Source organism: Equus asinus, chromosome 9, assembly GCF_041296235.1.
Source record: "Equus asinus isolate D_3611 breed Donkey chromosome 9, EquAss-T2T_v2, whole genome shotgun sequence".
Taxonomy (NCBI): Eukaryota; Metazoa; Chordata; class Mammalia; order Perissodactyla; family Equidae; genus Equus; species Equus asinus.
Window position 1 is genome coordinate 85,433,066 of NC_091798.1, and position 26,673 is coordinate 85,459,738.

At 36.1% G+C, this 26,673-nt stretch overlaps 1 protein-coding gene across 2 annotated transcripts in view; it reads left to right on the top strand.

Moving 5' to 3' along the window:
- Nucleotides 1-26,673, top strand: part of EDIL3 (EGF like repeats and discoidin domains 3) — a 385,268-nt gene that overhangs the window by 218,395 nt on the left and 140,200 nt on the right. For both annotated transcript variants that reach the window (XM_014857045.3, XM_014857047.3), the window contains one exon: nt 3,047-3,160. In XM_014857045.3, coding sequence (XP_014712531.1) covers nt 3,047-3,160 — 114 coding nt within the window. The remainder of the gene's footprint in view (nt 1-3,046; nt 3,161-26,673) is intronic.

Here is a 26,673-nt window from a genome sequence, read left to right on the forward strand (position 1 = left end):
AGCGTCCCACATGCCACAACTAGAAGAAGCCACAACGAAGAATACACAGCTATGTACCGGGGGGCTTTGGGGAGAAAAAGGAAAAAATAAAATCTTTAAAAAAAAAAAAATAGGCTAAGTGCAACAAAATGGCAGAGATGAAGAATGTAATTATGCATATAATATAAATGAACCTGTGTAATTAGTTACAACAGAGCCAAGGACCTGGAAATCCTTGTAGAGTACTTGTTTGATTCAAAGAAATGCATGCTCTTATGACCAACTGTCTTTCATTTCTCCCTCTCCTTTTTTCCTTTATCTTGCCTTTTTCTTCTTTCTCACACACCCAAAAATGTGTATCATGAGTTTCCATCTGGAAATCCTTGTTCAGCTCTTGTCACTGTGCCTCAGTCAGACTAGATGGTGGGTTTTCAAAGTTTTATGTCTTCAGAGTGAAGACTCAGGACTCAGCTGGTTGTCTTGATTATGAAATTCAATTTTGAATGAGGCTATCTTTTTAAAACAGCTTTAATGAAGCAGTCATAGAAGTGAAAACCTCAAAACACGATAGCTACTATTATTATATGTGAACTATAAATATGAAAAAATATGGAAATTCCTATTTTATATGGGGACTGCTATGTCAAATTTTTCTTCGTTATAAAAGAATCTAGGATATTCCAGTATATTTGGAATAGATGAGGATTTTTTTTTGGAAATGATAATGTCTTGATTTATGACAGAGACGAGTATCTGATTTATTACAAAGATGTTTAATTTTCATTTCATTACATTATATTCTGTGAACATTTATATCTAGTCTTTAATTAAACGTGATTTATTCAAATTGAGGTCTGTTTCCATTTAGATTGCTTGCAGAGTTAATCGCAGGGCAAACAGTCTTCTCTGCTGAAAGACCTCCCGCATTAAATTTATATCTACATGCATCTGTATAATTTACATCTGTGGTCTGAGCCTGCATGTTCCTAGATATGTACATATGCAGAAATGTTTTACTTATTTTGCTACTATATTAAAGTACATAACTTATTTAACGTAACCTTTGCATCTTTATGAATTTAGGTTTAAGGTAGTTTTTTGAGTTGAAAAAAAATCGAAAAATGCGCAAACAATAAAATGTCATTCTCTATCACAAATTGAGTATGGACATAAAGCATTTTCACTTCAGCAAGTGCAATTACAGTTCATTCTATGTTAACCTCTGGGTAAATGTGTAACTATTGTTTTTTTAGCATCAGATGCCCTTAATTATAACTTCCTTTGTTGATGATGTAGATCTGGCCTGATGAACAAATAGCTGGAAGGGTCAAAGGATGATTTATCTTGATTAGGTTGGCATTCACATATGTTAAGTACTATTTATTGTATAAAGATTTGGAAGAAATAAGGAAGCAAAGAACAACAGTGCCTGCATATCCTTAATAGTATGTACAGTAACTCTTGATTGTTCTCACATTGTTGACTAAGAAAATTTCCTTCTATTCACATTTCAATGCAGCAAGAGCTGGGTTTGATTTTACTCATGCTATAGTTCAATATTAAAAAAAGCAAATGCTTGGAGCCTCTTACCTGAGAATTAAAATATGTGTTGTACCTATTAGCGTGAAATCCTATCTTTGTCTTGCCTGCCTTTATTCATTTCTTAAGTCCTTCCCATGTATGGCTTTACTAGGCCTTTTTGTGTGTGTGTGTGAGGAAGATTGGCCCTGAGTAACATCTGTAGCCAATCTTCCCTTTTTTGCTTAAAGAAGAGTGGGCCTGAGCTAACGTCTGTGCCAATCTTCCTCTATTTTGTGTGTGGGATGCGTCCACAGCATAGCTTGATGAGCAGTGTGTAGGTCCGCGCCCAAGATCCGAACCAGCCAACCATGGGCTGTCAAAGCGGACCATATGAACTTAATCAGTATGCCACCGGGCTGGCCCCCACTAGGTCTTTCTAATGTACAAGAGTGCACAGGTGGGCACTAGTGGTCTTCCAGGTAGAGTTTGGCATTTGTGCGGGGATAAAGAACAGTGCAGGTCAGGTGCTGAGTTTGTCAAGCTCACAGTTTGGCTAGGTAAAGGTGTGAAAGGCATGTAAACAGACAATTCCTAAGTAACATGATTTAGGTCTGTACGAAGGAGTTGTGGGAATAAGAGCAGAGAGCGAGTTCATTTGGAGTCGATGATGGGAAGAGAAAGCAATAGGGACTGTGTGTCCTCCAACTCCTCTCCTAGCTCCCACAGAACCCAGCACGTGGCTACACTAGGAGCTAATGATCTCTAAATATCACTGGTTGATATTTCACTGAATTAGTCATTATTTCTTTTTTCATTCAAAATCGTATTCATTGTGTCTGTTGTCCAAAATTAGCATGGAAATTAGTATAATTTGCTGAGTGTTTTTTGTTTCATATGATTTTGCATCAGGTGTAATAGTGGTACATCAACGGTAAGTCCCTTTAGTCATCCTAACTTCAGAAGGCCTTGAATGAGATTAGGAAGTGATCATCATTTACATTTATTATACTTTGCATGTAACGAGCTTTAGCTATTAACTCTAATTTGCTCCTCATCGCATTCATCAAAGGCGAACTATTTAGAAACTAAAACACCTCTGTCAGTTAGAATGTTAATGAATTAAGATGAAATGAGACAGTGTAATTGATAGTTGTTGCTGCAGGGGAGGCTTCTAGGTCTTGTAAGTGATACTAATTCATCTCTCTATCAGGGTTAATTTGTTTGATTTAATTCTAAGGATACACTGAATATTTCCCCAAACTATTCATATTTATTTTCAGGATTGGAGCGTGGTTTAGTTCTGTTGCTCTTTCATTTGTATTTTTAGTTCCATTTGAACTTGATTTAATTTGATTGTTAACAAATTGGAGATTTTATGTGGTATTTGTATTGTTGACTCGAGACATACACACACACACGTACACACACACACAAAATGTAATAGGATTAGTTAGACTTTGTTTTATTTGAAATGCCTAAAATCTACCAGTAACTAATCATTTTTTCACCAATAATTCTCTTCCTCTGATCTTTCTGTTCTCCTCAGATATAAATGAATGTGAAGCTGAGCCTTGCAAAAATGGTGGAATATGTACAGACCTTGTTGCTAACTATTCCTGTGAGTGCCCAGGTGAATTCATGGGAAGAAATTGTCAATACAGTAAGTATTCATATTTATAAATTAACTTTTATTTGCATAGTCTCTATTTCTTGTGGAATCTAGGTTGAAATCAATATAAGTCCAGAGTTCATATCTATTGAAATGGCAGATTTCATATTTATTGTTATTAATGTTATTAATGTGCATATATTCTGCAGGATAGGTCTCACTTAGTGCTTGATAGGCATAGAGAGGTCACCTTGTGGTCTTAAAGGAGGACAACAGTTCCTCAGAGGCCCAAGTGCCTCTTCTATGAATCCCCTTTTGGCTTTTGAGCATGCATATGACCTAAATTTCCACCAGAGTGGTTAGTCTGCTTCACACAATAAATTCGGGGTGCTCTAACCAGATAGGCTCCATCACAAATATAAGGTAGAGAAAAAGGAGGATTCATGTTGAGCTGGCCTGCACAATTAGTAAGAATGTTACACACCAACGATTTGTCTTCTTGGAAGCCCAAGACAGTAGCATCTTGAGCTGATGGATCAAACGATAGGACAATAACTTGCCTGAAGTGTTTACAAAGAAGCACAAAACACCCCTCCTTCCCCCAAACAAACAAACATAAAACAAGGAAAAGATAATAGCAGGATTACAGTGAATGGGATGAGACCAGAGTTGGGCACCAATACATGCTGGTGAGTACAATAATGATATAGCTTAATAATTGTTGGGCACTTACAGAAACTTTGTACTGCTACTGCTTTGATGTGTATTACGTTATTAGAGCATCACAACGTTATGCAAATTCAGAAGGCAGATGCAGGTGAGAACTCAGAAGCAGAAACTGAGACACATAGACAGTGTAGTTTGCCCAAACTCTCACAGTCAGTGACAGAAGCAGGACTAGAGGGAATCTGGAATCAGGGCTTGTGATTCCCAGTTCAGTGTATTTTCCTCTGTCCAAAGAGATATCTTGATTTAGAGTTCAACAGGATAAACATGAAAGCACACTACACCTCCTCTCTCTCTTACACACATACACACATGCACACAAACACACACATTCCCACACACACTCCTTCCTCTTTAGCCCAGAGTAACAATTTTATTTCTCACTTCTCCTCTCTTCCCTCCCCTTGACAATGGTAATTTATAAAATAAAACAAGAAAACTCATTGAAGAATTTCTTTGGGTTATGTATATAAACAAAATGATGATCCAGGGATGCTCATTATCTTCATCCTGAAAAACTTCATTACAATAATGAAATTCTGAATAACAAAAAAATAACTTGGATTGGGGAAAAATTTTCCAAGCTTAAAAATAATTGGAAGGGTTGGCCCAGTCGCACAGTGGTTAAGTTTGCACACTCCTCTTTGGCAGCCCAGGGTTCACAGGTTGCGATCCTGGGTGTGGACCTAGCACCATTCGTCTGGCCATGCTGTGCTGGTGTCCCACATAAAATAGAGGAAGACTGGCACAGATGTTTGTTAGTTCAGGGTCAATCTTCCTCACAAAAAAATATAAAAATAAATAAATAATGGGAGAAGGGCATCGAGTGTGAGTTGAGGAGGGAATCTTTGGGCATGGATGAGTAGAAGGAAAGGACAGTCTGAGTAAGAAGATTGATCATATGGCCAAAGAGACCAATAGCCACCCAGTGACCCAGCCTAGCCACCTTCCTGTAAAGCATTGAACTGAGCACCCACTAAGTTAACTCAAAGTCAGATTCAACTGGTCCTTGGCCCACTCAGGCACAGCTCTTACATCCTTCTTTTCTTTGGTTCATGGGACTTGAAGATGGCTACCTAGTCAGCACTGGAAGTTCTACTAAAAAGCATCCCCAAGGTGTCTATAAATGAACACTTGATTAATATGATGAAGAACAAAAAACTGTCAGTGACTATTTGATTTTCATGCAGCAAAAACAGAGATCTGGTGCCAGAGTAAAGGACTTTCCAGGCAGGACAGAAACTTTGTCAGAGCTTAAAACAATGGCCGAATAAGAGCATGTCCAGGCATGGTAAGGCCACTTTTGATCCATCGGAGGCCTACCTGGGGGAGCAATAGGTGGATGAGACTTTTCTGTTTTCCTAAAAGGAGAACTACATAGGGGATATGTCATGAGAACCCTGCCTAGGGTTGAGTGTCAGCTCTGAGGTGGTCAAGCCTTAACTCTCTGAATAAACTTAAGAAGAAGTGGTATCTGAGGTTGTAGACATCCTGGGAGAAGAGACCTAGAGCGTGGAGTTACAAATATGCCCTTGCCTCCATGTGCTGATCAAGGAGCAACCCGACAGCCAGTTGGTTGCCTCCATGTTGAAAATGAAAGGATACCTGGTTGTGAGCTAGATGTTGAAATCAATGACTGAAGCCTGTTCATCCTTTCAGCAGAGATTTTGCTGAGGGCACCACATCCAAAAATACTCTTGAAAAGAGAGAAACCTGATTGATTTTGGAAGGACATATTGAAATACGCTTTGAACTTAGCTGCCACCAGTTTGTGTCTGTCTTCCAATTAGTTTTTGCTATTGTGTTTAACGAAATTCTTTGTTTTTCTTTGACTTGGTTTTATATTTATATAATGTTTAGATTTAAACTCAGACTTCTCTTTGAACATGAATGTGGTAATGAGGTGCCTGCCTTAAGTGATCATATCTTCTGACATTCTACCATTTTCTCTGTTCATCTCTGTGCCCTGACAAAGAGATCAGAAAGAGTCACTAAGGGTACATTCTAAAAGATTTTCCTACTGGGGTATTTGTTTTTGTTGTATTGATTTGTAAGAGTTTGTAACAAATTAAGGATCTTTATTCTCCCTATTGTCTAGGTTTCTGGGGACATGGTTCTGCTGTTTTCTTTGGCTTCTTAGAATTTTTAGAAAATCCACAGTAAGAAAGTGCATTCTGCCACAGTGATGACTTAGGACCACACATTGAGAACTTGGAGCATTCACGCACTCCAGGACACAGAGAAGCACTTGCAGGATACAGGTGATGCCAGCTCTAAATCGATTGAGGTTAGGATTTGGGGAGCTGACGTTACATAGATTATACCCAATGTGCTGTCTTCCACTCTGAAGTAAGGTTGATATACTTCCTTCTGAGCTTTGCATCATGTCCCACAGAGGCACCACTGGGTCGGCTTATACCTGCAATAATGGCAGAGAAGCCATTTGTTTTGGCAGGTATTTTGGGAGGGAGAGAGAAGGGAAATGATGGAGACTAACTGCTAGGTGGGTCAGGGGACACCCGCACTGAAATCCTGTTGTCCGTGTGTTCAAATCCAAACCGTCTTCAGTCTAATCTTGGTCTCTCGCACTCATATTCGCTTTGCTAGTTCCATTTCTTTCTTATTTCTACTGCTGGGTTAATTAAGTTCCGGTATGTTTTAAAATGAAATCATTCTCAATGCTCCCCAAAATAATAATAATAAAAGATATGGCAAAGGAATAGAATTGATTTTAAAAAACTGAACAAAAATAATAAACTATAAGCACAAGCAATAAACTAGGGAAACAAGTACAATAAACATGAAAGGCAAATATTTCCTATCCTTAATTTATTATACGTTTCTAGTCAATAAAATTAAACATAACAACAGAAAGAAAAAAAACACAACAGCAAGAACATGAACAGAACCTTCCCTCAAAGGAAGTAGTTTAATATTTATCTTATTATAGTTGAGTTGGGTCTTCATCTTTATCCTTCTGTGTATTTTGAATTTATAAAGATAGGAATATAGTACAAAAATGATCTGGAAAAAATAATTATATTTCCAATGACCACTTAATGAGAGTGCTACTTACGTGAGGGAAATGACTGGACTGATCCTGCGTCTGCCTCTGCCTCTGCCTCTCACCTTATATCGCTGCTCGCTCTCATTTTGGAAGTGCAAATTGGAAGAGGAATGGCAGAAACAAATGGAAATATAGATAAACAGAAACAGATGAAATGCTAAAGAGGAGGAGAGGCTAACGGCAAGCCCTCTAAAGAATACGGAAAAGAAAAAGGAAGAGAAGGGAAGGGGTGAGAGCTGTTCATCCAGGCTCTATGCCAACCAGGAGGTTCCCAGGAAGCTCCCCCCTGCACCCCCCCCAACTCTCCAGGAGGAATTTGTCCTTATCACAGGGAGATAATTATAAAGCAAGGGAGGTGACAAAATGAGTTTTTCAAAGACATGACAGTTCCCACTAGACAGTTTTACTGAAGAAAATCCCTTCCCTCCTTCCACATGTGCTCCTTCCACAATCTGTTCTCAACTCAACTCCCAGAGGGAGGCTGGGAAAACAAAAGTCAGAATGTGTCTCCACGCAGCTCAGAATCTTCCAGCGGCTTCTCTTTCCTGAGGCCACAGGTCCTGCCTGCACCTCTACCCTATTTACTCACCTCTCCGACCTCATCTCCCAAGACTCCCACTTCCTTATGCACTGCTTCAGCCACACTAGTCCTTGCGTGAAAGGCGTCTTCTCAGTGACAAGGCCTCTCTACTTCCCTTTCTCGACACCTGAAACACACATTCACCCCCTTCTCTGCTATAGTTTTTCTCCTTAGCATTAATCACTAACATATAGTTTTACTTTTATGTATTGTGTATTGACTGTTCTTCCAATGGAGTGTATCCTTCATGAGGGGGGGATTTTGCTGTTATAATCACAGTTGCCAGAACAGGGCTAGCAAACAGTAAATGCTCAATAAATATTCGCTGAAGGAATGAATGAACCCAGCACTCTGAGTTCCTTAAGTACAGGGATGATATCTGATTTCTCAGTGTCCTCAACTACCATCGAGCTGTTTTTCACCGGACTTTGCATTTTTAAGCAATATTCTAAAGCTGCTTTTGCCAATAGAATAAAGTGTAATCTGGGATATTAGTTGGTACGCAGTAAATGGTATTGCAAGTGGAATCGCTTTCCTTTGACTTGGTAAAATCTTTTATAACTCTGTTTTGCAATGGGGTTATGCAAATGGTTTTAAAATAAGAAGGTAAACAGGGACGCTGTTTCTTTTTAGGCCACTTCGGCATGTGGACATTTTGATAATTTATCTTTAGGTCACTTATTTTTTTATTATCCATTTCAAATAATAAATAGACATTTATGAATGCTGTGATCTGACCAGTTACTACCACTATGAGCCCCAAAAATATAAAAGTGGTAAATTTGGAGATAACTTTTTTCGTGGTCTAGATAGATCTTGATATCTGTCTACTTCTCATCAAAAGATTTGTTCTTCTTAGATCTTAACCTTTCTCTGCCTTTCCCTCATTTTTACCATACCTCCAATTTTAAGGAATTTCTTAAGATTACCTTTGTCAGTATAACTAAATGAAATATTTTTAATATTAATGATACAGTATATTTTTTAAAACTAAATATATTTATTCATTTGCAGTTAAACAATTAAAAGCAAGAAGTTTTTGTTGAGATGCTACTTTAATATTATTTTAAAATCTATGTGAATTCTTTATCATAATGTATGTCTTTAGTTAATATAGCTATTAAGCATTTTTACTTTATAAGGAATGAATTTATATCTAACCCTATCTGTTATGACATGTAGCCCAATTATGTGGTAATAAGTATTATTAGGCAAATCAATCACCTATTAAACATTTTCAATAACAGTGTAATTTTTCAAATGTTAATAACAAATTTTTTAATACTTGTCAAAAATTGTACCTGCAATTTTTCCATTAATTATTTGCTAATTATATTTATATATGGGTTAAAGCAATAATACTTCTGATTTAAACAATTTCACTTAGATTTCCAGATATGGTTCACACAACTTATCATTTAGTTTAGCAGATCTGTTATTATTTTAGTTTTATTTTCCGTTTATTTATTACAGGGGATTTGAATTTGGTTATGTGAAAGTTTAACTGAAATTACATTTGATTGATATGTGAAAATCATTTAGATGTTCCCATACTATTTATTACAGTTACAGCAATTCTTGTAATTAAAGTCCTAATTTATGTTCCCCTGTTGCTTTTAAATGATAGAAGCTCAAATGTTCATCCATGTTCATACACGGCTTGAAAGGAAAGCGATGATGAACTGAAATGAGAAACCTATTCTCATAAGAACAGATATGCTTTGCCATGTATGTTTAACAGGATATGATGTTTAAACTAATGTAGAAGCGATGGAAAATGAGAGTGCTTCAGTTAATTAATCTAAAAATAACTAGGATAGTTTTCGTTTATTGGATTATGTGGCCCACAGTAGCCATATACATTTCCCTCCTCGGTGTTTAAATGTGACATGATTCAATTTCAGGAACGGCACTGAATTCACTTCCATCACTGACACTATTTCTGGAAATTAAAATAGTTGCCAAGGGATCTCTTACAAAGCAACATCCTCAAACTATTATGCCAAAAAGTATTGACTTGGATGATTTCAGAAGGTTGTATTAAAAACGGAAACTAAAATCTTCAAGTGAGGATAAAGTGACGTTTCTAAACATCAAAGTGATCTAGTTCTTTAAAAGTTAATAAAATAATCTCGATAATCATATAGCCCTATAGCCCTATACTTTAAGATTTCTATAAAGTAATAAGAACAAAGCATAATGATACATGTGAATATATTTTAAAAACTTTAAATTAATATTTCCTTATCTTCATTTCTTGAGCAGCTGTAACTCTTTAAGCCTTCATTACAAATGAGTTACTATGCACAAATACACAGGCATACACAATATGTGCTACATAAATGTACATAGGAATTCTTTCTTTTGACATCGGCATATGCTGCCAAGTACATTTTTATACCTACAATCTTATGCAGTGAAATTGCTAAAACATTTTATAGATGACGAAATGATGCAATATGTATTTTTATCTGCTCAACACTTAATTATTGCTTTTGTAAAGACAAGTTCATAAATAACTGCAAACACTCAACTAATTTTAAATTTTGTCACCAACTAATTGTCATGTGATAATGTTGATTTTAATTTAGACTTTTAACTTACCATGTGCCAAGCCCTGTCCTAAGTACTTAAATATTATTTAATCCTCTTAGTGCTCTTTGTAGTGGGTTCCATTTATCACTAGCTCCATTTTACAGACAGCTGAGCTACTGAGCAATTAAATGATTTGCGTGGGTTCATATGGCTAGTAAACGGCAGAGCCTGGCCTGAACCCACCCTGGGCACTGCAGCCACAGAGCCTACAGTCCTCAGCGTGACTGATCCTGCCCCTTGTCGGATGAAAGGAACACTGTTTATTACCCTTGCACTGGAGGAGTGGCCTGGGTGAGTGGTGGCAGAGTAAGAGGAAAGAGCACAGGCTTTCATTCAGACAGAAATGGGATCTCAACTCTGGCTTTTTCTCTTTGTAACTATATGTCTGAACAAGTTAGTTGTCCTTTCTGAGCCTCAGATTCCTCAACTGTGAATGGAATTAATAATACCGTTTGGTTTATGTTGATGGGAAGATTAAAATTAATAGCATATGTAAAGTAGCTGGTAAAAAAACTAGGTCACTAAATGTAAATAATCAGATAATTGCATAAATAGATAGACACAAGGATCTTTGAGATATTTGAAAAGACAACCCCAGTGTATCCCACCTTTTCTTTTGCTATAGTTTTCTGCAACTTTAAATTGTATTATATACTCAAACAATTTGCCTGTCTTTAGTAACTGACTCTATGGGCTTGAGAACAGCTTGTGTAGTGGTCAGCTATGGTGTCTTGTATACAATATTTTGCAAGTACATAAGTTTATGATATCCTGTGGCATTAATATAACTTTTAATAAATATTATTACTCCAACCAAAACCGTTATAGTAGATAAGAATTGCCTTTTTTGAAAAATATGACATCGTGACATACTTCTGAACCACAGATACCTAATTTTATTTCTTACCAGTGTTTTTATGACTGCAATTATTGTAAGCTGTCACTGTTATTTGGTCAAGAATTTTAGTAAATGGTGAATAGAAACTAACAGTGAAACAAATAATTCCAGCATTTTCTTACCCAATATAGATCATCAAAGATTATAGTTTTATATAACATTAAATTTCTACTCTACCTTATCCAGATATGACATAGATCAAAAGCAAAATGTAAATAGAGTCTAATATAGAGATTTTTAAAAATAAGAGGTATTTATAGGGAAGTGAAAATGAAAATTAATGCACACAAAAATTTAATAAGAAAATTGCATAAGTCCAGTATTATAAATTAGTGAATGTATTCAATTATGTGATCAAATAAACTAGCCACAAATATTTATTGAATTTTTCTTAAGATAACTGTGTACAGGGTTTTTAGAACATATATGAATGAATTAATTTATTCACAAAATTGCATCAAACAGTAGCCACTCTCTAGAGCTGGGGCAAAAATGGTAATTAAATTCAGTTTCTGCTCTCACGGAGTATACAGATTAGTGGGAGAGAAAAACAAGAATTATATGTGTAATTATAAAACATAATGAACGCCATGAATGCAAAGAAGAGGGAGCCATGGCAGAGACGCCTGTTCTGTTTTGAGAGTTCAAGGAAGTGACATTTGAACTGTTTTGTAGGTACCAAACAGGAGGAGGGTGGTGGAGGTGAGAATTTTACAAGAAGGATGATATTCTCTAGGATAAGCAGACCTTTGTTCTTAAGAATCTTCATGTTTAGTGGTTAAGTTCCGATTTCTGTGTAATCATTATGAGATGAGGTTTTTAGGATGATCACTTACCTGTTAGGCCTTGATAATGTCAGGTCAAGGCCAGTTGATAGCAAACAATATTTATTTGTTTGCTATCAAATAATCTGTCTTTTTTTTTTTTAAAGATTGGCACCTGAGCTAACAACTGTTGCGGATCTTCTCTTTTTCTTTTCTCTCTGCCGTCTCTCTCCAAATCCCCCCAGTATATAGTTGTATATTTTAGTTGTGGATCTTTCTAGTTGTAGTACGTGGGACACCGCCTCAGCGTGGCCTGATGACTGGTGCCATGTCCACGCCCAGGATCCGAACCAGAGAAACCCTGGGCCTCCATAGTGGAGAGCTCGAACTTAACCACTTGACCACAGGGCAGGCCCCTCAAATAATCTGTCTTATAAACTATCTTTTTGTGAACCACAAGGGATTTTTAAAATACTATAATAGACTTTAACGTTTGTAAATGTAGCAAGAAATCAAAGACAAGCAAAGAAAAATAATCATTAACTAGAATCCTAATTTTATTCCAGATAAAAAATATCTGCTGTGTTTTAGAAATTTGAATGGGTTTAGCAATGATTTTTTTCTTTGAAACCATTGCCTAAGATAATTTAAGATTAATTTACTTTCCTTGACATAATAAAATAGTAATTAATCCAGAACTCCATTAGGACAAGAGGACAGTTTACCTCAGGCTGCCCCCTTTGTGAATATAGAAAAAATAAAGACATTTACTGTGAGTTGATGAAAGTTTAATATTCAGGATTAATTGTATAATGTTAAATCCAAAATATGTAATATTCAAAACTACACCTAAATTTATAGCGATACAAGTGGAAATAACCATAACTATAAATACTTGAGTATGAATAATTATTTTAACCTAATTTCTCACATTCTTTTTAAAGACATGACAATAAGTTAAAAAAACTAGAATGCTGTGCAAGTATATCAATAGTCCTCAAGGAAAGAAATGATTCCAATGTTACTGTAGGATGAAGTCTTTGCAACAATAAACACAAAAAATTGACTCAATGACAAAACCGAATTGGACTTTCTGTGTCTGACGCAGAATTTCCATCTTCAATCAGATGCCTCTGGGTATATTTTTCCAAATATTGCCCAACAGTTTTGTACAGACTTCTCACACCTTAGAGGTTCACCTGCTGTACTTTAAAGTGATAATGTAATACAGGAAAGACAAAAAAATAATCTGCAAAACGCTCAAATAGACCTAGGACTTGCTAAATACCTGTAACAAATTGAATCAGATTCTCATTACCTGACAGTTTTGTATTTGATTGCAATAATCGCTGAAACAGCCAGGAAGACTGTCATGATTTTACCGTTAGGTCAACATTCCCATTATGTGCTAAACTGAATATGCCCAGGGCTTAAAATTTAGTCTTGCGTTTATTCTCCAGGCTAAAACTCACTCTACTATTTCCTATTTCAAAGACAAAGAAAGATGACGTACACAGAGATGAGGAGAGTTTGGGAACAGTATAACTTGATTTAATCCTCATAAAATTTGGAACTGTAGTGTGTGATTGAAAAATATTGTATTTTTCTCAGATTGAAAATATCAATCTTTTCAACCATCACTCCACCTCTCACTCTTGTAAAAAAAAAAAAAGGGAAAAACCCAAATAAAGTATGTACAATATAGGAAAACACAAATCTCTCTATAAGGAAACTTCTAGAAAAGAAGTCATCCTAGGGTTCGAAAGTTGGACATGGTTAAAATGTAATTTGTGGGCAGGTTATTATCCTCTACATATGTTAACATGGCATTTTTGAGTGCTTAAGTGAAATTTTGAGTCTGAATATCAAAGTGAGGCTGAAATGGTTATTTCCTAATGGAGAAATTACAGGCACAAGTCACAGTGGTTTCTGCTTTTATCACATCCACTGAGCAGCAGAGATAAATGCTTTTCTCAAATAGGAGAAAAGAAAGAATATAAATGGTTTCTGATCTTTTTACCGAATGTGCACGATTTTCCATGATTTCCTGAAATCCAAAGGATTTCAAATAGTTGCAGTAAAATTTTACTGGCAACCAAGGAGCTAAGTTGGGCAGTGACACCAACAACTGGCATGCCCCTAGTTGTGGTTTTCAACCAAATCAGCAGGCTTTGAAGTGATGGTTTCCAGCAGCAGGTAAGACAAAGAGCCACTTACATGTTTTGAATTTCATCTTCAAAGCAATCTTCTTCAGCTGAAGGATAGGGGCACAACAGACTTCTTTCCTGTGTGGGCATATTGTAGGTGCAATTGGCATCCTGGTAAGGTAGTGCAGCCAGCTATTAAAAGACAGATGGTAGCTCAGGGAAACATTGTAATAAAGATTCAGATTCAGGGGTCAGATGAGAATGGTGAAGTGGTAAGATTCAACGCTAGTGCTGAGAGAGAGTAAAAGGAGTAAAGAGTATAAGATTGAAAGATTGCTAAGGATAGAATTTAAGACAGGTAAAAGTACAAAAAAATAAAATAAAAGACTAATCGGAGAAATAGAACGAGAATGAAGACTTAGAGAGGGCAAGGAAAAGAATGTTTCCAAAACAGGAGCTGGTCAAGGAAATAGATACCTAAGAAAAGATTAATTCAGAGCCTCAAACAATGATCGGGCCTTAAATAATTGTGGTGGGTAGAAGAGAATGCCAGGTGGCGGCTATTCCGGATTGAGGTGGTGCTGAGCGGGAAATAAGAGCCTCAGACCACTCTTCCCAGGTTAAGGGCTCTCTGCTTTGAGCATTATCTTAAACCCCAAAGAGCCATTAGGGTGGCCAAGGACCTACAAATAAATTTCATAATAGTTACCTTAATAGCTTTATCTGGTCAATAATACACATTCTTTTTAGAGCTCTAAAGGGAGTGGACACATAAAGTATCCAACTAAAAAATAAATTGAACTTGAGGAATATGGTTCTATAAAAAGAGGTAGAGCCAGAGCAAAGTCAGTAAATCCAATACGAAAATTCAAGGAAAACAGGAGCAGGGACAGAAAATAAACTATTCTGGCAAGAAAAATGTATAGAACTATAGTTATATAAGGAAGCCTGTAAATACCCAGCACTATTATCTAACTAGGAAACACCAAGAAATAGAAAATGCAACTCTTAGCTCCAAGAAATCCAAGGATATTTGTGGCGGTTTGTTCAAAATAAAATTCAGTTTATATTTTCTCTGACACACTCGGGCAGACACAATTTTTTAAACATCTATAAAATGACTATTTGGTATATAAATATTGCCTCATATCTGCTTGGCAGTAACTTAATAGTGCCATTTTCTTTCCCATTCAAATTATTCCTGGATTCTACCATTGCTAATCGTTTTCAGTTTAATGGAACATGAGCACCTTCCAACAGGGATTAATGGAAGGACATTCTCAGCCCTTTTAAGCATCCATACAGAGTTTTTAACTTATGGTACAGGACCCTCGAAGGATGGATGGGTGGAATTCAGGGGTCTATGTCCTTTCATGAGAAAACAAAAATCAGATGTTTATTTTTACTAATGGCTACCTGAAATTTAGATTTCCCCTCAATTACAAATGTAGGCAACAATGAATCATAGTATTGGCAGTACCAAAGATTTTGTCACTAATGGAAATCCCAGATATTTTCATACATTATACTTGCACGTATCTGAAAATATTTACATTTTTCACTAATATGAGACCATAGTAGACCTGCCACTACCTCTGTTATTTAATGTGTTAAAAGAGAAGCACGTATATTACTGTATCACACATTTTAAAATATTTTGATAATTATGTTGTTTCTATGTGTTTTATTTTATGCAGTAAAAGCCTTATTCTGAGAGGGCCTCTAGGCTTCACCAGACTGATCAAAGGGTCCAGAGCAAAGAAAAGATTTAGAACCCTGATTTAATGGGTTATTGGTTTCAGAAGGTATTCTTTCCCTCTGTGTAATATAGGTGAAGCTTTTGGAAATAAAAGCTATTAATGAGCCATTTTCATTGAATGTCCATTCCTGGCCTTTCTGCTGAGTTTTGTTCTCTAGCTCCATGTATAAAATCATATAAGTAAAAGATGATACTGTTAAGCCACATGTTTGTCATTGTGTTTACAGAGGTTTTACCGGCAGGGTTGAGTTTCATTAAACCCATTCCTGCTTCTTACCGACAGCGCAGGTTTAGAAAGTTCATACCCCAGAGAGGTGATGTAGTCTAAGTTAACTACCCTACACACCCCGACCAGTTTTCAAAAGACACGGAAAAAGAGCTGCTGTGCAAAGTTGAGCACATTCAGTCTGCCTTTTGCCGAGACCTTTTCAATTTCCTTAAAACCAATGATTGTCTATGTAAAAGTTTATGATCAATTTAGTTCGTTGGATTACCAATGCCGTATACACAGCTGCTGTAGAAGGATGCAGCTGGTGTACAAGTTAACCAAAAAGTGCCAGTCATCCCGAATCGTAGCATCATGTACAAATAAGGATTACTCATTACCTGGAAAAAAAAACTGCCAGTCTCTTAACTTAGTGATATTTTCTGTCTGTTGTTCACCTCAGTTTCAAAGCATCAAGGTATTGTCACTAAACACACAATTAAGTCTATTTTTGAATTTAGTTCTTTCCTTATGTCAGAATATTCTTGTCCCTATAGTTCTTTTATTTATAAATTTTATCTTTTTATTTTTTTTGCTGAGGAAGAGCTCCCTGAGCTAACATTTGTTGCCAATCTTCCTCTTTTTATCTGTGAGCCACCATGACAGATGGCCACCAACTAGTGGTGCAGGTCCGTGCCCAGGAACCGAACCTGGGCCACCGAAGCAGAGCATGCTGAACTTAACCACTAGGCCACCAGGGCTGGCCCTACCTATAGAATTTTAAGCAGCATACCTTCCCAGACTTCTATGATGATGTCATTTACTTGACCTTCTTTCTTTAAGGAGGATAAGTTTGCACAGATCTGTGAGTGTCAGACTGGAATAAAGAAGAGAAAAGGACTGGTCATCTAAAAAACCTCAATTTTTTTTGGAATATGTCTGTGACAATAGCATTATGCTAGATGCTGAGACACTATCAAAATATATAATATGTGTGGGGCCAACCTCGTGCACAGCGGTTAAGTTCACACATTCCTCTTCAGTGGCCTGGGGTTCGCCGATTTGGATCCCAGGTGCAGATGTTCGCACTGCTTGTGAAGCCATGCTGTGGCAGGCGTCCCACCTACAAAGTAGGGGAAGATAGGCACGGATGTTAGCTCAGGGCCAGTCTTCCTCAGCAAAAAGAGGAGGATTGGTGGCAGATGTTAGCTCAAGGCTAATCTTCCTCAAAAAAAAATATATATACATATATGTATAATACATGATCATTGATATTAAGACATTTGAAATCCTGTGCTGGTGTACTTTTTTCTAGCTTTTTTGATTACAGGACAAACAGACCCACTCAGTGTCCCTCGTTAAGAGGGCTGTGTTCAAGGTTACATGTGAGCCAGACTGTAGAAGTTTTGTGTGCTGCTTGAGCTTCCGAAAGCTTTCTCATTCTCTCTTTATTCCTGTTTCCACGTCACATTGTGTCTCATAGAATTTTTGCTTTTCCCTATGTTTTACTGTTTCCTTCTTTGCATGTATGATGAATTTCAATTTATTTAATATTCCTCAATTATAACAATATTTTTACTGGAAGTGGCTTCTTTTAATGCATAACAAATAGTGCAATGGATCGTACATGAAAATGTTACTTATAACACAAAAAAAGTAATCAGCTTATAATTGTAGCTGAGAAGGAAAATAATTCATTTAGTGTATCTCAACCCTTCTTCCTTGCATAGCAAAATACCAGCTTTTTATGCACATTTAACCTTTTGAGTAGTCAGGTGGATTTTATCATAGAGCTTAGGTGAGTTCATTCATTATGCAGAATGCCACAGAAATCCCCACAGAACTGTTAACTGCATTCTTCTGGGTTCTCTTCATGAAAAATAAAATAATTTTTTAATGTACTGGGTGTAATGGCATTGCTAACATGAAAATATTACAAAGTGATATATAAAATTGTATCCAATGATGTTAACTCAGGGCCAGTCTTCCTCAACAAAAAGAGGAGGATTGGTGACAGATGTTAGCTCAGGGCTAATCGTCCTCAAAAAAAAAAAATTATACCCAATGAAATGAACAGTATAACAGACAAAAAGCCAATATAACAGAAAAAAATATTTCATTCTTTCAGTCTTGCAATAATCTCTCAGGTTTTTGTTTCTAATATGGCATGGAAGAAGGAATTTTGTAGTTCTGGTTTAACTGAACCAATTGTGGGATTGCCTAATTGTGGTGCATTTGGTAATACTGGGAATATAAGAATAAGGAGTTGTTAAAAAACAAACTAAAAAGATCACCCTTTAGAGAAAAGTAACAGAAATATATACAGTTCCTCAATTCTGAAATATAGGCTTTTTTATTTAAACATGTTAACAACTCTGAAATTGGGATCCATCTTAAAATCATTGGTATGTTGGTGGTACGTAAGATAATGGTACACCATAGTACACAATGATGAGATCTTTGTCTCACTGAATTCTATTAAATTAACAACAACACAGAAATTAAGGCAACATGAACATTAAAAAATATATATACTGCCAGAAGGCATTTATGTACAAGCTAAGCCCTCCAAGTAATGATTTTTAAATCCATAGCATAAAAATATGGATTTATATTAAAGCAAATGATGCATGAATTCAGGTTGTCTATTTGCATTTCCCTTGGTGAACAGGAATACTTTACCATTATTTATGTCAGGCCACGTCTGTAGATGCCAGGGTTTTTGCCCACAGATTACCCAACCCAAATGTGGAGATGTGTTTAGAATAATTCACAACTGGTAAGATCATTATACAGCATTTCTCTCTCTCTCTCTCTCCCCGTCTCTCTCTGTCTCTCTTTCTCACATACATACACACACACACACACACACACACACACCCCTTAATTAGAAAATAGTTCAATTATCTTTTTCTGGGCACATTATCTATGGAGTAGTTCCTAGTGAGTATCTCTATGCCGCTTAGCAACAGATGAACAGAAGACAGCATCTCCAATAGTCTACCTGGAAAACTGTTGACATTTTCCTTGTTTTGAATGACCCTTTAATGTTTTCTTAAACATTTTTTCTGATTACAAAAGTAACATATATCTGGAAAAGAACACTTGGAAAACACAAAATTAATGTTTTAATTTCTTTTCCTTCTGAAATGGAGTCTGTTTAAACCCACCACATGTATACCATGCTACCAAAGGCTATGCTCAGAGCATTTATTTATTGTTCCTTTATTCTTTCTAGAGTGTGTCTTCTGTGTGTCTAGTTGGGAAATCCAATTTCAGATCTAAAGTTTTTCAAGAATACACGTTGTTTCTTCAGTGTATTTCCTTGTCTCATCTCTGTAACACCTAAAATATCTGTATGGGTAAATTGAACATTTGACAAGCCTGGGCAGTTGAGTGGCTAGGATTTCTTTGAGTTTAGTAAAAATTCTTGAGAGAAAGAAAGAGATGCCACCTTCTATTTTGATTAACATAAAAATGGAAAGCAGATTATCACTTATTTAAACTTAATGAACAGATCACTAGATACACTTAATCCAAATTTAAGCTGAATTTAAAAAAGTAGAAAACATAGAAAATTTTATAGGGTTGATCTTACACTTTTTAACAGCATATAAGTAAAAAGGAATGACTGTTTGACATTCTAGTCACAGCGTCTCCAGTCCCAAGAATACAATAGTACATACAGTTTTTGAAATTCCAGGAGCTGGTCAGCCAGGTAAATTGTCTATAAGGCTGCTTTTATTACTGGTTGAAATGAATTTTTTTTAAGTATTCTATCTTTATCAGAGAGTATTGATATGAGTTAAAACCTGCAAAAATCATATTTCAGTTAATAATTCATGTTATTAATTAGTCATGCTTACGAGAAATAGGGCTTAAAACTGAATTAAAGTGATTTCAAGGTGTGTGGATTAAATACAATCAGTTGATTTATTTTCCTCATGTGTAGTTTTTAACTTGTTAGCACAGATAATGAATCTTGGATCTACATTTAAGTGAAGGTGATAGAAAAGAGAAATACTTTGGGGCAAATCCAAGTTTATGTGCGCAGGCATGGTTAATTGGTGTTTGCGTATTTGTTCTAAGGATTATTCTACATCTAAAATGCAAAGATATTGGAAACAAAAATTAACAGCAACTACAAAAACAATCCTGGGTTAGGACACAAAGTTCCTGATAAAGTAATGATACAATTTTTTTACTTTTTGAGCAAGATTAGCCCTGAGCTAACATTTGCCACTAATCCTTCTCTTTTTACTGAGGAAGACTGGCCCTGAGCTAACATCCATGCCCTACTTTATATGTGACACACCTACCACAGCATGGCTTGATAGGGGATGCGTAGGTCCACACCCGGGGTCCAAACCAGTGAACCCCAGGCTGCTGACGCAGAACGTGCGAACTTAACCACTGCTCCATGGGGCTAGCCCCAAATTTTTGAAAATTATACAGAAACTTTTGTCTTTGTATCCTAAATTCATCTAATGTGACACTTACCCAGATGCTAATTTCATGTTTGAAGATGTTGACATTAAAAACAATTGCTTCCGCAATTTGTCCCGAGGCATTTTGTTAAACAGAGAAGAATGTCCTGTGCCATAATTGGCTTTCTTATAAGTGAAAATATGCAAGCAGCTCTTATATTGTAGAGAGAAAATGATCAGCGGGATAGAGAAGAATAACGAAACTGTAGAAATCGTGGAGGTAGACAGTTCACTGTGGCCCTTTGCTGTGGATCTTCAGTCATAGAATGAGGCTAACTTTAACCTAGTTTCTACTAAGCTACTCCAGTCGTATAATCATCTTAAACCTTAAAAGTCTAAAGTATAAAATGCTATGTGTCTGCCTTGCACCAAGAAAAAGTTCAACAAGTATTTGTAAATGTTGAATGAATAACTGTGTTGAGCCTTCAGTCCACATGCCATAGCACATACAACAACGATGAAGACCACAAGTGAGCTGTGTCACTATATCTTTATAAACGTGATGGCCAAGTACCTCACTCTATCACAATGTTCATCATGACTCTTTGGCAATACATACACCTAGGGCAAAATCCTGGCTCTGTGACTATAGGGGCGTTACCTGACCTCTCTGAGCCTCAGTTGCCTCAGCTAAAATTGGGAATGAGGTTATTTTGAGGCCGAAATGCCTGACATATTTTTCTCTGCAATAAATATGTGCAGGCTTCATTATTATTCTTCAGGAACGTCTGTGAGAGGAAAGATCTATACCTCTGTAACTGGAACAGAGAAGAAGTATGGAGTGTTCACCTAGAGGGAATCAGCATGCTTAAATGTCACTTCTCATAGTTGCTGGAGAGAGGACATTAGAAGCAATAAGCAGGTGAAGTGAGCGTGAGGTAGTAATGGGTAGAATGCCGCACCTGTGTGCATTGCAGGTTGGGAAACACTGTAGGAAGGGTATTCTCAGTTCTGATGAGCTTCCTGAATTAATCAAATATGTTTTTGAGCACCTGTTGCTACCAGGCACTATGGAAGGTTCAGGAAATACACAAGACAGGACCCGGATACAACCCTTATCCTGGAAGAACTTCCAGTCTAATGTGGAAGACAGATGTATAAATCATAAATGCACAAAAAAGTATGTTTAAATGCCAAGTGCTATCTGTGATACAAGTATTCTCAGAGTCTTTTTGGACCCCAGGATTGGCACAGTTGATTCAGCTGGAGGGAAGAATAGGACAAGGAATACAATGACAGAGACATGAGCTGCAAAAGTATTTCATACAGTGCCATCCAAGTAAAATTCAGTCTAAGATAAATGTCAAGTAGCAAAGAGGATGGCCTTTATTTTTTGAGCAATGTGCATCCATTGAAAGAAAATATGATCAGAAGAGTGAAATGGTCAGATTTTCAGAAAGTTTATTCTGAATTCAGTGTATAAGATCAATGAGGAGGATTCAGTCAAGCAGGAGGCAGGACAGGCAATGAGATCCTGCGCTATGCCAGTGTGGCTGGATTAGAGAAGAAAGGAGGAATGCGGAAATGATTTAAGCAGTGAAATTAGCCACAGAATTTAATAGCTAATATAACTAATAACATTTATTTGCAGCTTGATTTCAAAATATTAACCTGTGTTGTTTTGAAGTGTTTCCCAGACAGACACTTCTGAAACACATATCAATATTTTAAGTTCTCACTTCTGCAACCATATAGACAGACAGTAATGAAATAAGGAAGTTGGACGGGTGGACCTGGATACATAAGGGTTTCTCAGCACATATACAGAGTGTAATGACTGGAGTAACTCTACCTCTTTAATATAACGTCTACTATAGATTCTAGCACAATCTAAATGGTGAAGACAGCTTGATTTACCCATGAGATTGTAGTAGCGCATCTCTGCTATCTCTGTCACTTGTTGGTACATATTGAGTGGGAACTCAGTGGCAATCTTTCTACTGAAATTACAGACCTTTTGGGAGCACAGTTGTTTACTATTATTATTTTTTTTCTACTGATATATCCTTTCGTATTTTTTAACTTAGAGTTTAATATATTTAACCCTTAACAGCTTTCAGAGAGTGCAATTAAACCTCAAAGAGTCATGTTCATAACTTTTCTTTATGACACAAAGCATACGTAAACAAATTTTCCTTTTGTTTCATGTGGTTAAATTATCTTTGTTTTCTAAAACAAATTTCTGTCTCCCAGTCAGGATGCATTTGGAAATATCCAAGAACAAAACCAATAGAGAGGAGTCAAGAATTTCTGTTATTAGTTATTGGTAAAAGTGGAATTTTTAGTCATGGAGAAGTAATTAGTAATGACAAAGAAAAAAATATCTTTTCTTAGATGATTGTCATCCCAGTGACATCTATGTGATCTGAGTAAAAAGACAGAACCCTAAACTCCAAGTGTCACATTAACAACCATTATAATAAAGACGAGATATTTAAAGCAGTGATGTTTTACCAAGCTTCCTTCCATCCCCTCTTGAACCAGTAGAGAGCCAACCATTAGGCACCACTGAGGTTGATAACTTGATGAAAAGGGAGATTCAAAACGAAGAAGAGATAATCACTCAGCTCTTCAGAGATTTTAAGTGCATATTTGTCACCGTATTGATTCCTGTAGCTAAACGTCACTGCACTTCTTTATATGGAACAAATAAACCAGAATGTTTCATTGAACTATCTGAAATTTTTTATCCTGTGCTTTTGACAAACCTTGTGCAAAGGTGCACATTTCCCGAATTTATCATACATTTCTCTTGTTCTGAAACTGTCTTTTCATTTTACTTTCTTTATATGACACTTCATAAGAAACCAGTATTCGTGCACAGTTTTCTTATATCTCAAAATCTGATCAGGAAAAGAGTCAGCTTGGTGCTAAGGGGCATTTCATGATTTTTCTTCCAAGACATCCCCTTTATGTCCTTGGAAATCTGAAACAATGAATATTAACATTCTTCTTACATTGATTGGAAAAATAAGTCATGATGAAACAGAAATGGTTATGCTGAAGATACGGGGACCGGGTATTATTCAATTTGGGGGGAAATGGCTTGTTACCTCACTCTCAGTTATGGACTTGAGGAAATGAGATTTCTTTGATTACTGTGACAAAATTGCCGCCAGCTAAAACTTCATCTCCATCTAACCTAAAGATAGGATTACTCGGATATTAAATTGGGAAAAAAACTTGATTATCAAGGCGCTTTCAGAGTTGTAATCTGGTTTATCAAAGTGTTAATATGAGACTTTTCCATAGGAGATTCCCATTTTCTACCACAATGAAGAAAAGCGCCTGCCAGACACAGACCTATTTTAAAAAGAGATTATTTAGTTAGTTATTTTTATTTCCAGCGAGTCTGGCAATATACTGTGGGGAATCATTTAGTTTCCCTTCATTACGAAAAGCTATAGTTTGTATTTCCCCCAGGCAGAGATTTATCTGACAATTTGAATGCTTTGGTGACAGAAATATCTGATGATGAATATGGTATTAAGGAGATGCCAAGTGACATGACATTTTGAATCTTTTTCAGTAACTGTTCATGATTAATAATTGTGGTTGTGTATGTATTTTAATTTTTATTAAAGAGCATTTTGCCTGGGAAATGGGAGTAGAGGTTCTATTCCTCTTTTACTTCCTGCATAAGAACTGAACGCATGTGAAACTTGGCTGAACCGGCAACACGTTTAAACCTTGGGTCTCCAGGTGGTCACAGTGGAAGTCAATCTCTCCCATCCATGACTTTTAGCTCTACGTTTTGCTTTATAGCAATAAAACAATAAAAACAATAACAACATAAAAGTTACCATTCACTAAGGGAATATTAATTGTCATATGGTTTACTATGTGCTTACCATATATTATTTCTAACCAAGGGAACAAACCTAAGGTGTGTGTTACTTTCCCTGTAATATGGATGATTAACTCACAGTTTCCATACTTTGCTGTATATTGGTATCCAAAAAAAATACAGATGTTTGGAACTGTGTTTCTTTCATGCCCTTAATCAAAATTGCAATGAAAACCGTCTTGATGGACTGACAGAACAGAAAATTTACTAAGACTCAAAAGTCACCAATATTGTACTCTTAATTATTACCTTAATTATTTCCCAAATAAATTACCTACATTTGTAAATTGTACAATCTTATGAAATTATGGACCTTTAAATTTATTAATACAGAATGGGTATTTCCGTTTTCTTTTTATCTTTGCCATTTTGTTTTAGCTGAGTAGGTAACTTTTGAAAATCTAAGGCACCAAGGACATATTGTCATAACCCCCTGCCTGAGCAATTTGTAGATCATAGAGTCATTTTTCTTTTCTGCAGTTAAAGAAGATTTGGGTAACTGAAGAAAAATGTTTGACTAATGAAATATTTTCTTACTAATGTAAGGTAAAATTTATATCCCTGGTTCCCTCTATTTATTTTTGTGCAACTTATCATTCCTATATATTAAAAAGAGTAACTATATCCTGCTGTACCTTAACGACTAAGTTACAAAATAACTAATTTTACGTTTTTTTTTAAAGATTTTATTTTTTTTTCCTTTTTCTCCCCAAAGCCCCCAGTACATAGTTGTATATTCTTCGTTGTGGGTCATTCTAGTTGTGGCATGTGGGACGCTGCCTCAGCGTGGTTTGATGAGCAGTGCCATGTCCGAGCCCAGGATTCGAACCAACGAAACACTGGGCCGCCTGCAGCAGAGCGCGCGAACTTAACCACTCGGCCACGGGGCCAGCCCCTGATTTTACTATTCTTTGAAGTATTTGGTTAAAGTGAGGATTCCTAAGAACAGCAAGTCACCATCCTCCTCATTTGAACAGGGATTTTTAGAAATGATAGTCATTCTTCCATCTCCATTTTGGCTAATGACTATGCTTTTATTTTATGTTTGTCATTTGATGGCCCTTACCTGATTCTTGGGTAATCCTGTAAACATACCACTAGAGTGGTGAGCTATCCAACATGAGTAAGCTGGTCTGATGGAAGATTCTGGAGAACCTAGTCTTCTACATAATTCCAATATGATAGAATCACAAAGTTCTCTTCTAGTTAAAGCTTCAGGAAATCATAGAATTCTAGTTTTGACTACTTTTTCAAAAGTTACAACTTTCTAATGGGCAATCTTAGGATTATTTGTAGTTTAAAACTTTGTAGTTGTCATATATATATATGTTTTTTTACTGAGGTCATATTGACTTTTAACATTGTGTAAATTTCATGTGTACCTTATTATATTTCAGTTTCTGCATAGATTGCATCATGCTCACCACCAATAGTCTAGTTTTTATCCATCACTATACTCATGTGCCCCTTTACCCCTTTCACCCTCCCCCCGGCCCCTTTTCCTCTGGTAACCACTAATCTGTTCTCCTTACCTGGAGTTTGTTTATTTTCCATGTGAGTGAAATCATATGGTGTTTGTCTTTCTCTTTTGCTTAGCATAATGCCTTTAAGATCCATCCATGTTACCTCAAATGGCACAATTTCATCTTATATACCACACACATCTTTATCCATTCACACATTAATGGGCACTTGGGTTGCCTCCATGTCTTGGCTATTGTGAATAATACTGTGATGAACATAGGGGTGCATAAATCTTTTTGAATTGCTGATTTCATATTCTTTGGATAAATATCCAGTAGTGGAATAGCTCAATTCATGTGATATTTCTATTTTTAGCTTTCTGAAAAACCTCCATATTGTTTTCCATAGTATATTTGTTGTATATTTTTAACATAATTTTATAAGAAGCATATTTATTTATTTCATTATTAAGTTGAACTACATAACAATAACGTATTCTGTTCAAACATACCAGAAAATAGTAATTTATCCCATTATGGATATTTTGTTGAAAATAGCTAATATTCTATACTCATTTCAGCAGCTGAACATTGAAACCAGATTTAAGATTTTTAAATACCTTTACTTCTCTGGAATATACGTATGCATTATTAGGTAACTCTGATACAAACTTTAGAAGTTGTTTTTCTACAAATATTGCCCAACAAAAATGAACATTTAACCTGGATACCACATATTATGAGGACTTCATTTATTATTACATATAATAAATTTGAAAAGAAGCAAGAGTTAAATTTTCTATTTTAATAGGCTGACCCATATTCCTTACATTATGAAACAAATTTAGTATGAATCTCCTTGAATAAGTGATAATGTATGAAAAGCTGGCTTAGCTTCCAGAGGTTTGTAATAAAATTGTTATTCTATTAAATTCTCCTGGAATGTTCATATAAAATATATAAAACATCCTTTGTTTTAGTAGCTTTACATTTGTTTTGTTTAAAATTCTGTGTTGAATTTTCCCT